Source organism: Delphinus delphis, chromosome 4, assembly GCF_949987515.2.
Source record: "Delphinus delphis chromosome 4, mDelDel1.2, whole genome shotgun sequence".
Classification (NCBI taxonomy): Eukaryota; Metazoa; Chordata; class Mammalia; order Artiodactyla; family Delphinidae; genus Delphinus; species Delphinus delphis.
The window spans coordinates 104,081,826-104,096,770 of record NC_082686.1 but is presented as its reverse complement, the minus strand read 5'-3'; the positions used below and the strand labels follow the sequence as shown (position 1 = coordinate 104,096,770).

Genomic DNA, 14,945 nt, shown 5'->3' with positions numbered 1-14,945 from the left:
TTTAAACATTTACCCACAAATCTAATTTCAGACTTTATGAAATGCTGTAACCACATAAGAAATGCTGTAACCACATTAGAAGGTAGACAAAACACATATTATTATAATGATGACAAAATCTAACTATGCACTTAAAGAATTGCAAATGTTAATTTTAATTCTATTCCAATTTTTCCCCTTGAACTTATTCTTATTTCTTCCTGTGGGGTACAACTTTTTGAAATATAAAAAGTAAGCGTTCTCTTCTCAGACTGCCTGAAATTATAGATAATGGTTGTTAGTAGATGATTTTGGACCAGAAAGATGAGACTTGGTTATACTTTCCAAGATCATTGTAACCTAGTCCATCCCAATTGGACCAGCTTCTTTTTATCCAAAGTACTGGCAGGGATCAATCAAGTCTTTATTTCTTGTGATCCTAATCTCTTCTCAAATCACTTCTTCACTTTTTCTGAGTGCCCTACTTTCACTCTAGATTTGTCTCCACTGTAGCTGTTTGTTATGAATTTCTTTCCTATGTTATACAACCTGGTTTAAGTCTGCTTAAAAAATATTTATTCTGAGTGGAGCATGGTTAGGTTCAACTAAATCTAAAGCTATTGGTCACTTTATTGATTTACTGAAATTACATTTCTTATCAGTCACTAAGACCAATCATTATTTAAAGCAACCATCAAAGGCAGTAAAACTAGGATTTATTTGTGACTTATCTTTCTTATCGCCTCATCACTAATCCAGGGATTCATAAAAAATAGAATCCGACTAACTTTAAGGGTTCAGACTCTTAACCATTAAAACCTACAAAAGCTATAGATTTTCCCCCAAAATGTGTCCAGATTTTTACCTTTCTACTGCGTAGGCACCTCCTACATGGAGGACTGGACAGTAATAATCCAACTAAGCCATGCCTGATCTCAGTCTCTTTCCCTTTTTACACATCCCACATAACTACTGTTAATTTTTTTTTTTTACCAAGTCATTCCTTAGCTCAAAATTTTTCTAATATTTTGAAAACATCCTTGACCTGGCTTTCAAAACCCTTCATAAACTAATCTTCTAACTTGACATCCCATTATTCATCCTTAGCACATACCCTAATATGGTCAATGTCATAAACACAGCAGTACCAAATGCATATAGTGTGTGTGCTAGACAATCATAAACAATCCTATGAGGTAGGTATTATATGCCGGTTTTATAATAAAAAATCTCAGAGATTGATAAATTGAGTAAACTGTCTAAGCATGTAGCTAAAAAAATGATGAGATTTGGGACTCTTGTTATCTGTTACATCTTTCTACTACATCATGCTGTCTCCCATATACATAACTCAATTTGGTCTAGTCTTTGCTTTTTTCATGGTTAATATCTCTCCAACTCAGTTGTAATAGTGTTTTACAGACTGCAAAATTCCAAAAGATTCCAGATGTTTTCAAAGAGAACTGATTGCTACATTTTCTTGTACACCTACCAGCCAAATTTTTTTTTCACTAAGCTTTATTGTCTGTAGTTTGTCTTATGAAAACAATAATTTTTTTCAACTTATATTACCTCAAATATAAAGGTATATTACAATATCAAGTCAATGTTTATTCAAATCACACCAGTCTCCCAACCTCACCAAATTCTTACACTTGAGGGGAGTGTCCTCCACACCTCCTCTTGAGAAACACTGAACCTGAATATGCTCCTCAGGGCAAGAGTCATACTTACTTACTTAGAATGACAATGTAAATTCATTCATAAAGCAGATATACTGGGGCTTGAGTATGCCAAGTCCTAAGTCTACAAAAGTTAAAAGGGGGAATAAAAGAGGCTCCCAGTTCTCAATGTCAAGTACTTAAGAGTCGCTGAATAAATGCTTGTTGGACATAGTCAAATCAATTAATGGTTAACATTGTGAGGGATTAGGATCACGTTTGAGAATCTGATCAAAGTTCTGGGAACACTAACTCCCCAGAAAAATTCACAAGCACCCAGAATTTTGTATACGATTTCGGGGGCGGGGGGCGGGGAGGGGGAAGTGGAGAAGAGGTGGTATGAACTCCTCTGAATTCCAATCACCTACCACCAGATCCACAAACTCCTGGCTAAAAACCTACTAGCAAAACTAAAAACCTACTAGCAAAACTAGATTCTCTGGGAACAGGTATACTTGCTTAATAATCCTGATTATGCCTGACAGTGCAATGTATACAAAAGCTACTTAAGAAATATTTGCTGATCAATAATTTTCTCATACCCAGACACCAGCAAATCGTTTCTTCCATTACAGAGTCTTTCAGACAAATGATTTTAAAAACGCGAAATCCCCTTTCACGAGTGACATTAATGACCTAACACCAATAATTCGAAATCATTATTTTGCTTTTCACTACACGATCATTCACCAATCCAGGTTTTCTCTTCTCCTTGTTACCCCTCTACTCCCTCCAAACTCAGGGCTTCCTCCTTTGCATCCCAAAAGCTACGTCCAGAGCCGCACCGCGCCCAGGGAGACGGAAAATAACTGATGCTCCACTCCGCACACACCCTCATAGCAGGGAAGGTGGATCCAGTAATGGCTACAACTTCCAAACCCTTTCCTCACCCCTTGCCTAGAAGTAAAGAGATTTACCTTAAGTGGCAGGAGAGCGGTGGCGATCGTACTCACAGAAGTGGGACCAGTTACCAAGAAGCCTCGGGCCTCTCTGTCACCATAGCGACTCCTAAGAGCTAAGCTCATTCCATCTTCCCGCGATACTTCCCTGCCGGGCGTCACCCGAGCAGGCCCTAGACCCCGCCCCTCAGCGAGCTCGCCCTCTCCTTAAGGGGCGTCATTGGACGACGGAGCTTTGCCTTTAGCTGTGGGCGGAGCCCCACTCTATTTTTTTTATCTTTTTCAAAATTCTCAAGGTTTTTTAAAAAATATTTTTTATAAGAGTGCTATTGCCGTAGGCCCACGGAAAACATTGTTTCGCTTTTCTTATTCACTTAATAGAAAACGTCCCCTGCCGCCTGGGTCCCGCCAGCAGTTCGCGCATGCGCGTAAGCCACCAGAAGATGGCGGCGATAATCGCCGCATTTTTTTCAAATTAGTGGTTCCCAGAAAGCATTGCGCGCATTTGTAACGAATTTCCGTTCGAGTTTGTATTTTAGGCGCCATTTTCGAGTGAAGGACCCGCAGCCGAAACACCGGTAGGAGAGGGGGGGTATGCAACCGTTTCCAACCTTGGTCTGAGTGGACTATCCGGCAGGTAAAATACTTCTTTTCCTGATCAGGTTGTCACACTCTTACTTCCTGTCCCGTCCGCGGGCTCCTGGAAAGTAGAGGCCTTGAGTTGGAGCAGCCGAAGTCTAGGCTGAGGCTGCCGCCGGGAGATTTCTCTCGCTGTCACCCCTCCCCCCTCGGCCGCTCCCCGGCAGTCGAGGCTCCCGCGCGCTTCTCCCGGGCGCCACTTCTCTGAGCTACATAAGCGTTGCTCAGGAGACTGGGGGCCCGGGGGGGGGTGGTTGGGGGGAGCCTTTCAGCCTCGCGGACCTCTTCTCAGAAATCTCGGTCTTGGTCGGACTCTAGCGTGGCCCCCTGCCCGTCTCACTTCCCGCAAGGGACTAACCACCGGGTCTGAGCCCTTAACTGGTGACCTTTCGTAGTTTATTGTCCAACGGGATTCTGCCGCGGACCCCGGAGGGACAGACCCCTGCCACCTCAAGGCTATTGAACCGGAGCCGGCGCTGCCGGCTTCCGATTTGAAAATCGCGAGTGGTCGGGCCCGGCCGGACTGTAGAGAGCAGACCTCAAAGACCCCGGGCCGTCCGCTGCGCCGAGGGCTAAATGGCGGGGAGAGGAAAGTGGGCGGCTCGCCGCCAGTTGGTTCTTCGCTGCTCTGGGAAGAGGTGATAGATAGCCCTTCAAACGAACTCTTGTCTCTTAGAATCTGTGCGCTTGCATCCCTAGCCCAGAGAGCGTGGGAATGTCCGCAAATGCTAGCGTATGGGAATTGCTTCGTTTAGAAATTACGTTAGAATAGTCTTTCACACTTATACTGTGGGCGGACGGCGGGGGTGCATTAAAAAGTAAAAAGAACCTAAGCAGTTGCTCTGTTCTTGCTTGATCCCCAAGCACGTCTAGGTTTTCCCACTTGCTTAGGACTTAAGAAAACGAATCCCGCCTTCTTGGCACTTGAGTTTTTTGTGCGTTCTTTCTCGAGGACCCGCTGGCGTTAGCGGGGTTTGACGACGGGGCTCTGGAAAACGGGTGGACGGAGTTTTCCCCGAGTGGGACAGGGTGGGGAGCTGAGCCCGTCTCACCGGGAGTGGGGGGGGGGAACGTACCGGCACTGGCCCGCGGCCCGACTTGCTCCCGGCTCTCCCTCGGCCCCAGCGACCATGCCCCGTAAAGGCACCCAGCCCTCCACCGCCCGGCGCAGAGAGGAAGGGCCGCCGCAGTCCCCGGACGGCGCCAGCAGCGACGCGGAGCCCGAGCCGCCTCCCGGCCGCGCGGGGAGCCTCGCGCCTGCCACCGCAGGTGAGTGGCCCTTCGCGACGTCGCGGGCAAGCGCGGGGGAGACCCGGGTGCATCCGCGCCCAACCCAGGACTGGCTGGTGTTCTTGGGCGCGGACAAGAGGGTCTGCGGGGTTGACATCTGAAGGTCAGGTAGAGCCGCTCAAGAAAGCGATTTGGCGATTTTCACAGATTAGACAATGTGCAATCGGTGTAACGGTGCCGGAGGGGATGGGGGCGAGTAAATAGCTTCAATTCTGAATTTCTGTTCATTGTCTTCTATTTCCACGGAAATCGACACGGTCAGCCAGGAGCTAGTGGACTGTTTTTCAGACAGAGTCAGCCTGACTAATAATAATGATGAAAAGTTTCTTGACCCTGTAACTTCACCTTCGTGGTCTTAAATTGCTAAGAGAAGATGATAATTTACTCGAAACTACCGTAGCTTTTGTGAGTCCAGGAACTGAATGACATGAAACCCCTGTGACAGTGTCTCTAGAGCTCGCGAGTGTCCAAAGTTAAGGTTCCAGGTGCTCACAGATACGGAGAGAGTTGGATCTAGAGCCTTAGGATTTAACCACCTGTTTAGACAGGGAGCAGGGAATCAAGTGGTTGTGGATTTCCCAGATTTGCATGACGATGTAGTGTTTCGGCTCCTAAAAGGTATATTTCTATAGGATTTTGTGACTGGTCGCATTTCTTTCAAGAATTTCTTTTTTGATAAAACCAAACCAAAAGATTCTCATCCCCTGTGAGTTTAGGATAATACTATATTTGAGTGAAAATACAGATTCCTAGGTTTCATAAATAACATCTCTCCAGAGATGAGCAGGCAGTAGTCCTCCGAACTAATTGCACTAATGCAGGCTTTTTTCCCCTTGTTTTCCCTTTCCTTTGACTGACTTAGAGACTCCAAGTGAGGAAATAGATAATAGAAGTTTAGAAGAGATTTTGAATAGCATCCCTCCTCCCCCACCTCCAGCAATGACCAATGAAGCTGGAGCTCCTCGTCTTATGATAACTCATATTGTAAACCAGAACTTCAAGTCCTATGCTGGGGAAAAAATTCTGGGACCTTTCCATAAGGTATTTGACCTTTTTAAAATAACTGTTGTAATGCGTCTTTATTATAAAGTGTTTCAATTTTGTAGTTATTTTATTTATGCTGATTGATTAAAAATACGGTATGTTTCCTATGCTTTTAACAACTGAAATTAGCTTTTGTTTGGTTATCTTTTGGTACCTCTCTTTATAAAGTTTTCCACACTGAATAGAATTGGTGGGTTTTCTGTTTGAAAGGAGTATTTTCTCTTTAACTCTAAGAATGAATTTTGTAAAAAGTCTGAGTTAAAATTAGAATATGGTGTTATTTAAAGTGTTGAAGCTTGTGATATAAGAGACATGATATATGAAAACAGCTATCTTTAACTTTTTTTTTTTCCTGTTTTTATGCAGCGCTTTTCCTGTATTATTGGGCCAAATGGCAGTGGCAAATCCAATGTTATTGATTCTATGCTTTTTGTGTTTGGCTATCGAGCACAAAAAATAAGATCTAAAAAACTCTCAGTTCTAATACACAATTCTGATGAACACAAGGATATTCAGAGTTGTACTGTAGAAGTTCATTTTCAAAAGATAATTGATAAGGTAAGGGACTTTGTTTAATTATTTGCAACTTCAAGTAAGGAGCACAAAGGATTTCAACACGTTGCACATTTTATTATTTTTGGCTTAAATTGGCTCGTAAAAATTAGTATATGGTTAAAGCAGAACCAATATTTATTTCATTACCTCCATGACTATATTTTCTTTTTGAGGACTGGTGGTAGTGGCTGTTAAACTTAGAATATTAAAATTTTTAGCCAGGGAAAAGTGAATTATAAGTAGCTAATAATAATGCTTACCTTTTTGGTGTAAAACATTGAGCAGTTTTAGTACCCCGAGTACCAAGTAAGCATTCTTTTACTGTAAATTTTGGATTCATTTTTAAAGTTATGTTTTTATTGCTTTCAGATAAGTTACCTAAACTTGAAAATGTTAAACAGTTTGACTAAGTTTACCATCTCCCATATTTCATTTCGCATTAAATTTAATGTTACTAGTAGTCATCTGTATAGGTGGTACGAAAGAGCTTTGCTTCAGTTTGAAGTAAACTACCCTTTTAAAACAGGAAAGGGTAAGGTAACATGTTTGTTTTCTAGAAGAGGAGACAATTATAGGTAAAATGCCTATTTAGATTATTCACTTGGCTCTGTTGGTATTGGGGGTTTTTTTCTCTTCTATTTAATAATTAACTTTTGAAATACGTGGTTCAAAAATGACTGACTGGAACCTAAAAATGACGCCCAACATCACCAGTAGAAAACTAATTACATAATGAAATGAGGTTGTGATTTGGCCTCTAGGTCTTGTTTTGGTTTTGTTTTGTTTTTAATTTTAATATAAACAGCTTTAAATCTACATGGTGGTATATATTTTAATTTTGTTTCTTAGTGCTTTTCTATTGTACAGTTTCGGTTGGAAAGTAGATTGCCAGTAAATCAGATTTGATTCCATCGCTTATTAATTACACTTGATTTGTGTAAATTTTAAAAACCATGATTTCAAAATGACATAGATTTTAAAGGAAAGCAAGTTTTAATGTTAAACCAGATTTGCACTTCATTTTTTAAATTTGATTAAAAAAATAGGGGAATGTAGTTGTCAATTCTTTGCAATTTTTTTTTACCTTCAATTAATGACATTCTTCACCCAAAAAAGGAAAAAAACTAAGCTGTATCATCCAACTACTATACCTTCCTTCCATTTTCCTCAAATCATCTCTTGCAGCTTTTTTTTAATGGACTAGTAATCTGTCAACATGGTTTAATAATTTGGGTGAGTTTGTTTTGGATACAGTGGGTTTCTTGTGCCCCTTCATCAATTCTTTTCTCAGTCGAATATGATTTTAGGCTTGAAGGTGGGGTGTTTTCTTTTTTGTTTGTTTGGTTGCATTGACTTTTTGGTTTTTGTGATCTACGAGGAAGGAATCAAAGAACTTGAAAAATTATTTCTAATCTTAGCTAAGATTAATTCTAAGAACTATTGTCAGTTTATGTGCATATTCAATTGAAGTTCTTAAGCCATAGAATTGGTTTCAGTATGAAGTGAGTGAAATTTGGAGCAAACCTCTGACTTAATACCAACAATTGTTTTCTGGTTTTGTTTTTCCTCAAAACAGGAAGGGGATGATTATGAAGTAGTTCCTAACAGTAACTTTTATGTATCCAGAACGGCCTACAGAGATAATACTTCTGTTTATCACATAAGTGGGAAGAAGAAAACATTTAAGGATGTTGGAAATCTTCTTCGAAGCCATGGAATTGACTTGGACCATAATAGATTTTTAATCTTACAGGTAAATTTATTAAAGATATTAGAGGTTCTCTCGTTCTTCCCCCCTCCCTTTTTTTAAAAATAAAGTGTAAGGAATTTTTCCCTATTGGATGAATCCTGTATTTTTGAGGCCTTAAAGTACTGTAGCAGCACATCATGGTTTACATACTACAGTCAAGATGCGAATCATTATTTGCTGCTCTAGAAATTTAAGGAAATTCATTCAGAACTGTAATTTCATCATCATATGCTCATTTTATGTTTGGATGGACTGACATACTTGTTCCGCTCTAGCAGCACGTAAATATTGGCGTAGTAAAATAAATATTAAACACCAATATTATTGTGCTGCTTTAGCGTGACAGGGACATAGCAACTATTTATCATTTCTGTTTGTATTTCTTTTTAAAATAACATTTTAAATGAGATTTGTTATCTTTTAATAGTTCTTTTCCTTTACTTTTGTTCTTTGTCATCTCTACTAATATTATATACTCGAAAGAAAAAACTCTATATACTTGGTGTTTCACAAATTTACCTGGGCACCTAACTGATTTAACTTTTTTTTTTTTTTTTTTTGATGCTTAGAATGGTCAATTAAAAGCTTATTCAAGCTCTTTGTTTTGTTTCAAATGGCCTACTTGAACCACTTCTACTGGAAGATCAGAAAGTAACTGATATTTCATTCTTAAGTATCACAACTTTTAAAGTCTTTTTAAAGGGGTATAAAATTAAGTACCTGGTGTTAAGCTGATTTTTATTAGAAACCCTGTATTCTTTATCTGAGTAAAGATATTTTCTACCAGTGTTGTTTGGTAAGAAAAATTCCTTATCTTCTCTATGTCTTACCTTTCAAAAAAGTTCTTAGTGTAAAACATGGCTTTGTCAGACATATTAAAATTCCCTTTTGATTTGAGGCTATCTTCTTTTCCTTTGTCCTACCTACAATCACCAAGAGCATAATAATAAGAGGAAAACTATATTGTGATATAGAAATAGCTGCTAATATTCTTTAGTGTCCTGTACTACTGATTTTAAACTAACTTGGGAATTTTGGTTTGATACTAAAAGTTTGATTAGTATGACTGAGTGTTCCCAGTAAGAAACTTATAGTGTTAGCCTCTGTTTCCATTTTAGTCTATATTCTTCAACTGCTTTTTTTAAAAAAATGTTACTTTTAGACGTACATAGTGTATGTAGAAGGTAAAGAAATATTCTGGGATGACTTATATTAATATTTTCAGTTCATTTGTAATACTTCTATAACCCAAACTTATTTTAAAATGGATGTTGGGAAATCATCAGCAGATATATTTCTAAATAAGATTTGAATTTACATAAATGTGGGATTAAAGCTGTGTGTGTGTGTGTTTTAATCAGATTTAACTTTTATGGACTTTCTGTATTCTGGGATTTGATTTTGTTAATTATGGATTAAAGATGCCCCTTTAGAATACTAAATTTGATAGTGATACCATTTTGCAGGAACCTATCATTGTGTTTATCTTATTTGCTGTTTATTTACTGTCACGCAGGGATAATCAAAGTTTTACACCTGTGCATAGACTCATCAAAATAGGCTGCGTTTTAACCCTTGAAAGGGTGATTTTTTTTTCCCTTGATATTGCCTCTGTATACATAATTCAGTTAATAAAGGGAGCTAAATAAAGTAACTTCCCAAAGATGTAAATAAGAGTAGTTTTTAAATTGTAAACTTTATATTAAATATGTGCTTCTTAAATGCCCAGGATGCTTAAGCCATTTGTCCTCATAATAATCTCAACCTTTTTATGTCATCATAATAGTTATGTTGTTTAAATCATTTTTAATACTGAGATGAACTTTCCACGTTAACAAATTGAATTCCGTTTGATTAAATTTACAGATAAGAGCCTTAGAAACTCACCTGTTAGGAAGAAGAAACAGGGATTGGACTAGATAGAACTAATGATGCCCTATTTAAAAGTTTGAGGGAAAGTGGCAGTGGTTTCTATGGATTTTTATTTAGTTCCTTATCAAAATCTTAGACTCCTGCACTAGAGATTTAAAGCATTTGAAGGTAAGTAAGAATGCAGTTTTCATTACCTTATCTCCCACTAAATAACATCTTAAAAACTAGCTGTGGTTTGGGAGGCTGGGAACTTGGAGACATCAGAATATCATCATCTAAGACATAAGTGATTACTTTGAATAAAATGTATAGGCTGTTTGGCCAGTGGTAGTGATTAACAACCTAAGAAATATAAATCCAGCTCAAGTGAAAACTTATTTTTAAGACTAAAAAGCACTAAAGTTTAGAAGTCCATAAGGGTAAACTTTTTTTTTTTAAGTATTTATAATGGTATAGTAGGGTCTTCAAGTAGGCAATTCTAGTATTTGAAGTCATTTAAAATTTCATCGTTGACTATTTGAATGAATTCCTAGTGAGTCACTATGCTGAGATGCTATAAATGATACAAAAATGGTAGAATTCCGTTTCTTGTCCTTAGAGGCACTTAATACACATGCCTTCCAAAAGTGTTAGATTATAATTGGCCGTTGTGCTTTTTATGTTTGTACATTTCCCTGTTTATATATACCTTGTTTGGGAGCTGTTGTCCCATTGTTGTAACTATAAGTGTAAACAAGTAGGGTTTTTTTAGCTCTGTGTAGCATTTCATGGGTAGCTAGTTTTGTCACAATTTTCAACTTCATATGCTTTTTGTCTTCATATTATAAAATCTAAACAAAAATTTAAAACAACCAAAATTTTTTTCTTATTGTTTAGTAATTTGGAGATTGGATTAACTGAGATCTGAGTTGTTACCTAGTCATCTCTCCCTTTTTCTTTTCAGTATACTTCTAAGCCTGGCATGACATATAAACTTATTTGGATTCTGGTCTTTTAGCCTGTAGAAATAAGTCTGTGCTATATCAAAAGAATTTTAGCTTTATCAATAGTACTTTAGTTATCCAAAAGTGTCTTGTTCAACCGCCTCAACTGTATGAAAGAAAATAGGAAACTACCCCTAAGCATCCAAAATAGATAGCCAGCAGTTTACCTCCTAAAGCATTGTCCTTTCTGTTTATGCACTTAATTTAGACAGATACTAACCTCAGTCATTTGGTTTCTTGCCCTCTGTTAGTTCACAAAGAGCAATTAGAATAAAATTTATCAGAATAAGAGAAAGAACAATAACTTACATTACAGTGGAAAATGGAGAAAATAAAAATATTGCCAAGGCAAAATAAAATTTCAAAGCCTAGTAAATCTGGGCCATTTAGTTTTGATGCAAACACCCATATTTACCTTAAACCTTCAGGTCTTATTAGGAAAAAAGCTTTGTTATAGCTATATACTACAGTTTCCTGTGGTTCTTGCTTGCTAAAATTTGGATTCTGTTTTAATAAAGATAAGAAAGCATCGTACCTATTCATTCCTCTTAGATTTTTTATTATTTTTTTATTTTTATTTTTTTTGCAGTACTCAGGCCTCTCACTGTTGTGGCCTCTCCCGTTGCGGAGCACAGGCTCCAGACGCGCAGGCTCAGCAGCCATGGCTCACGGGCCCAGCCGCTCCGCAGCATATGGGATCTTCCTGGACCGGGGCACGAACCCGTGTCCCCTGCATCGACAGGCGGACGTCAACCACTGCACCACCAGGGAAGCCCTCTTAGATTTTTAAGCTATATTCTTGTAAATTAGATTATTGAGGAATGCTATAAATGAATCACAATACCCTGGTTTGCCATCCACTTCAATACGGTATGGATTAGGCCTTGGATGTTATAAATATCCTCTTGAAATACGTTTGCTATTTTTATGTTACTTTAAAAAACCACAGATGGGGCTTCCCTGGTGGTGCAGTGGTTAAGAATCCACCTGCCAATGCAGGGGACATGGGTTCGAGCCCTGGTCCGGGAAGATCCCACATGACACAGAGCAACTAGGCCCGTGTGCCACAACTACTGAGCCTGCACTCTAGAGCCCGCGAGCCACAACTACCTAGCCTACGTGCCACAACTACTGAAGCCTGCGCGCCTAGAGCCCATGCTCCACAAGAAGAGAAGCCACCACAATGAGAAACCTGTGCACTGCAACAAAGAGTAGAAGCCAGCACACAGCAATGAAGACCCAATGCAGCCAAAAATAAATAAATTTATTTTTTAAAAAAAACAAAACCACAGATGGTATTTCCACAGTTGCCTAGTATCTCTGATATAGTGTGAATATAAATTAAAACATAGGAAGTTACTAGTAAACAACAGTGAAAAAAATTGTTTAAAACCTTGTTTAGTATACTTAAGCTATAGAAAATAGAAATAACCGTGGGGGGGCCTACAAAACTTTGCCAGCTTCAGATGGTAGCATATAGCAACTTGAAACTTTTTTTTTTTGGTCTCATCATGCTACCACTACTTGTGATTTGGAGCTTTTAGTGGTAAGGTGACTTTAAATTCAGGGTGATGCTTTAAAATTATTTCTGAAATGTGTTGAAGGTATTTCCCTAAAACCATATTCTATAATTTCACATGGAAAAGGTACATTTTCTGAAATATGAATGGTCCTCTAAGCAGACTGTCTACCCACAGATTATACATGAAATGACACAAAATGGAAAAAGAACGAAGAAAACAAATAGTAGCAGGTAGTAAGGCAGAGGACATCAAGGAACAGAACCACAAAAAGGTCCCAGGTTGTCATTGAAATACCACAACAGTCCTAATTGTCACATGACAGGTAGAAGGCCAAATGTTCTAATAACCTGTTGATTCAATAGTGCTAATCTGATAATAACCGGTTTTTTCGTTTGTTTTTTGTTTTTAATGAATACCATATAATAAAACTGAATGTTATATGGGACTTGAGGTGCAACTATGTTGATTCATAAACGTCCTTGTCTTTCACTTGAAAATGTTTTTTTCTCCTGGGCAACCTTGTTAGAATGAAAAGAAATCAGAGCTGTATATCCTTCATTTTAATTGGAAAGGGAGGAACAAGTAACCAAAAACAAGCAACCACTATGCTTTATTCAAAGCTAGGCAGTCTCCTAATGGTGGTAATCCATCTCTTCAATAAGTAATTTGGCCAGGAAAAGTGTGATGCCTTTAGGAATATTTTTATCATTCTTACACCAAATCATAACTTCTGGTTATCTGAAAAGTGTATACTTAAATAATACCTTATAGTGATTTGACGCGGACATGTAAGTTCTCTTGGCTTGGTTTTCCATTTTTCTTAAAATAAGTGTTCAGATATTCAAATTGAATTCGGTAGAATGTTAGACTATCAGGTGTCAGATATTTGGATTGTTAAACACTAATACAAAAAAGTTAAACTGACTACCTCCAGATCAGTGATTCTCAGCTGGGGGTAGTTTTGCATCCTCACCCCCAGTACATTTAGCATTGTCTGGAGATAGTTTGGGCTGTTACAGCTGGGGGAAGCCTGATGCTGCTGATATCTAGTGGGTAGAGGTCCCAGATGTTATTAAACATGCTGTGATACCCAGCCTAGCTCCCCACAACAAAGAGTATTCAGCCCAAAATGTCAGTAATGTTGCTGTTGATAAACCCTGTCTAGATAACAACTGAATAAGTCTCTTGGCTTTTTCAGTGGCTGGAGTCCCTGTTGTAATCTAAAGCTTTGGACACTCTGCCAGGCTTAAATCCTGTCTGAAACTTAAAATTGTTATGAAAATATTTGGAAAAAACTGATAATTGAAAGCAGAATAAAACATTTTATATAAATAGCTACATATTTTAAACGCTAATATTTAGTTAAAACTAATTCATACATACCCACGGTTGCAGAGAAATCTAAAAAATAACAGGCTCTTAGGATAGCATTTCAGTTTGTATTTTATAATCATGTCCTGTTGTCAAAGTACAGAAAAGTGATCATCTGTAAAAAATGTTTAAAATTAGGCCCTTTAATGAGTAGATTTTTTTTTTACACGGAATCTTAGTTCCCCGACCAGGGATCGAACCCATGCCCCCTGCAGTTGAAGTGTGGAACCCTAACCACTAGACCGCCAGGGAAGTCCCTAATGAGTAGATTTTAAAATAAGCTCTTTTATCTTTTCTTTTATCTTTAAATTTTTTTACCTTGTATAATTATGTTGAGGATTTTGGTAAATATGATGCTTTGTCATTAGCAAGTTTTACCCCAGATTTTTAAGGTTCATTCACAAATACATATTGTAGATATTTAAATTGAGAAAGACTATATGCTTTTTTAATATATAATTTAAAAAGATTTTTTTCAGTCTTTGCTATCTTGCAGAAATAAAGGGGTATTTTTTTTTTCTATTTGTCCCTTTTTTTCTGTTGCAATAATATAGAGTACAAGCAGGCTACTGGTGTGAAGTAAAGTAGCAGCAGTTTGCCTGAGCATTGTTCAGACAAAATTTTCTTCCCCATCAAACTAAATGGCTGCCTGGCAATCAGCCTTGAAAGTTACTGATTGTGAATTTTTTTCTTCTTTTCTCTTTGTAATTAAACTGCGTAAATACAAATATATAATGTTAATCTAAAATTTTAATTATAGTTCAAAAGTTGTTGTAATAACGATTGCAAGCAAAAGTTTTCCAGTGTTGTATGTACCAGGATCTTTAGTTTCCAGTCAGTTGGATTTCTTCTATTAATATTATTACCATGAGAAATAGTAATATTTCCTTTTTCATTTAATGGTCTTGTTTTTAGAAAGTTACAGCATTAAGTCTGAGACATTCTTACGAAGCCCAGCGCTTGCTGAGGAACTCATAACACCAGGTTTATAGAGAAACCTTAATGATACTAACCATCTTGGGACAGGATTCCTACAGTTTAACCGTGAAGGATCTTTTTGAAAATTCTTTGTTTTAGAATAGGAGCTATAATTCTGTTAGTAGTTGAAAATGTTGCCACAGTGATTTAATTGTAGATTGTATGAATACTTTGCTGAATTTTGCTTAAAACCCTTAAGAGTATCAGTGGAGAGAACATTTTTACTTCTATTAAATGTCTTTAAACACTGATTTAAATCATTTAGTTGTTCATTACTGTTGGATTTGTTCATTGTTTCTAGTTCTCACTTAAGGTTGATGTTGCTAAACATATGCAATGAG

General features: G+C 37.8%; 2 protein-coding genes across 2 annotated transcripts in view; one reads left to right on the top strand and one right to left on the bottom strand.

The window, feature by feature from the left end:
* Positions 1 to 2,726, bottom strand: part of IFT80 (intraflagellar transport 80) — a 105,435-nt gene extending 102,709 nt beyond the window's left edge. Inside the window, exon 1 of the mRNA XM_060010018.1 lies at positions 2,618 to 2,726. The gene's annotated coding sequence lies outside the window, so the exon portion shown is untranslated. The remainder of the gene's footprint in view (positions 1 to 2,617) is intronic.
* A 429-nt stretch (positions 2,727 to 3,155) lies between these two features.
* SMC4 (structural maintenance of chromosomes 4) overlaps positions 3,156 to 14,945 on the top strand; it is a 34,530-nt gene continuing 22,740 nt past the window's right edge. Inside the window, exons 1-5 of the mRNA XM_060011207.1 lie at positions 3,156 to 3,236; positions 4,364 to 4,507; positions 5,391 to 5,569; positions 5,939 to 6,130; positions 7,704 to 7,880. Coding sequence (XP_059867190.1) covers positions 4,369 to 4,507; positions 5,391 to 5,569; positions 5,939 to 6,130; positions 7,704 to 7,880 — 687 coding nt within the window. The 5' untranslated portion in view covers positions 3,156 to 3,236; positions 4,364 to 4,368. The remainder of the gene's footprint in view (positions 3,237 to 4,363; positions 4,508 to 5,390; positions 5,570 to 5,938; positions 6,131 to 7,703; positions 7,881 to 14,945) is intronic.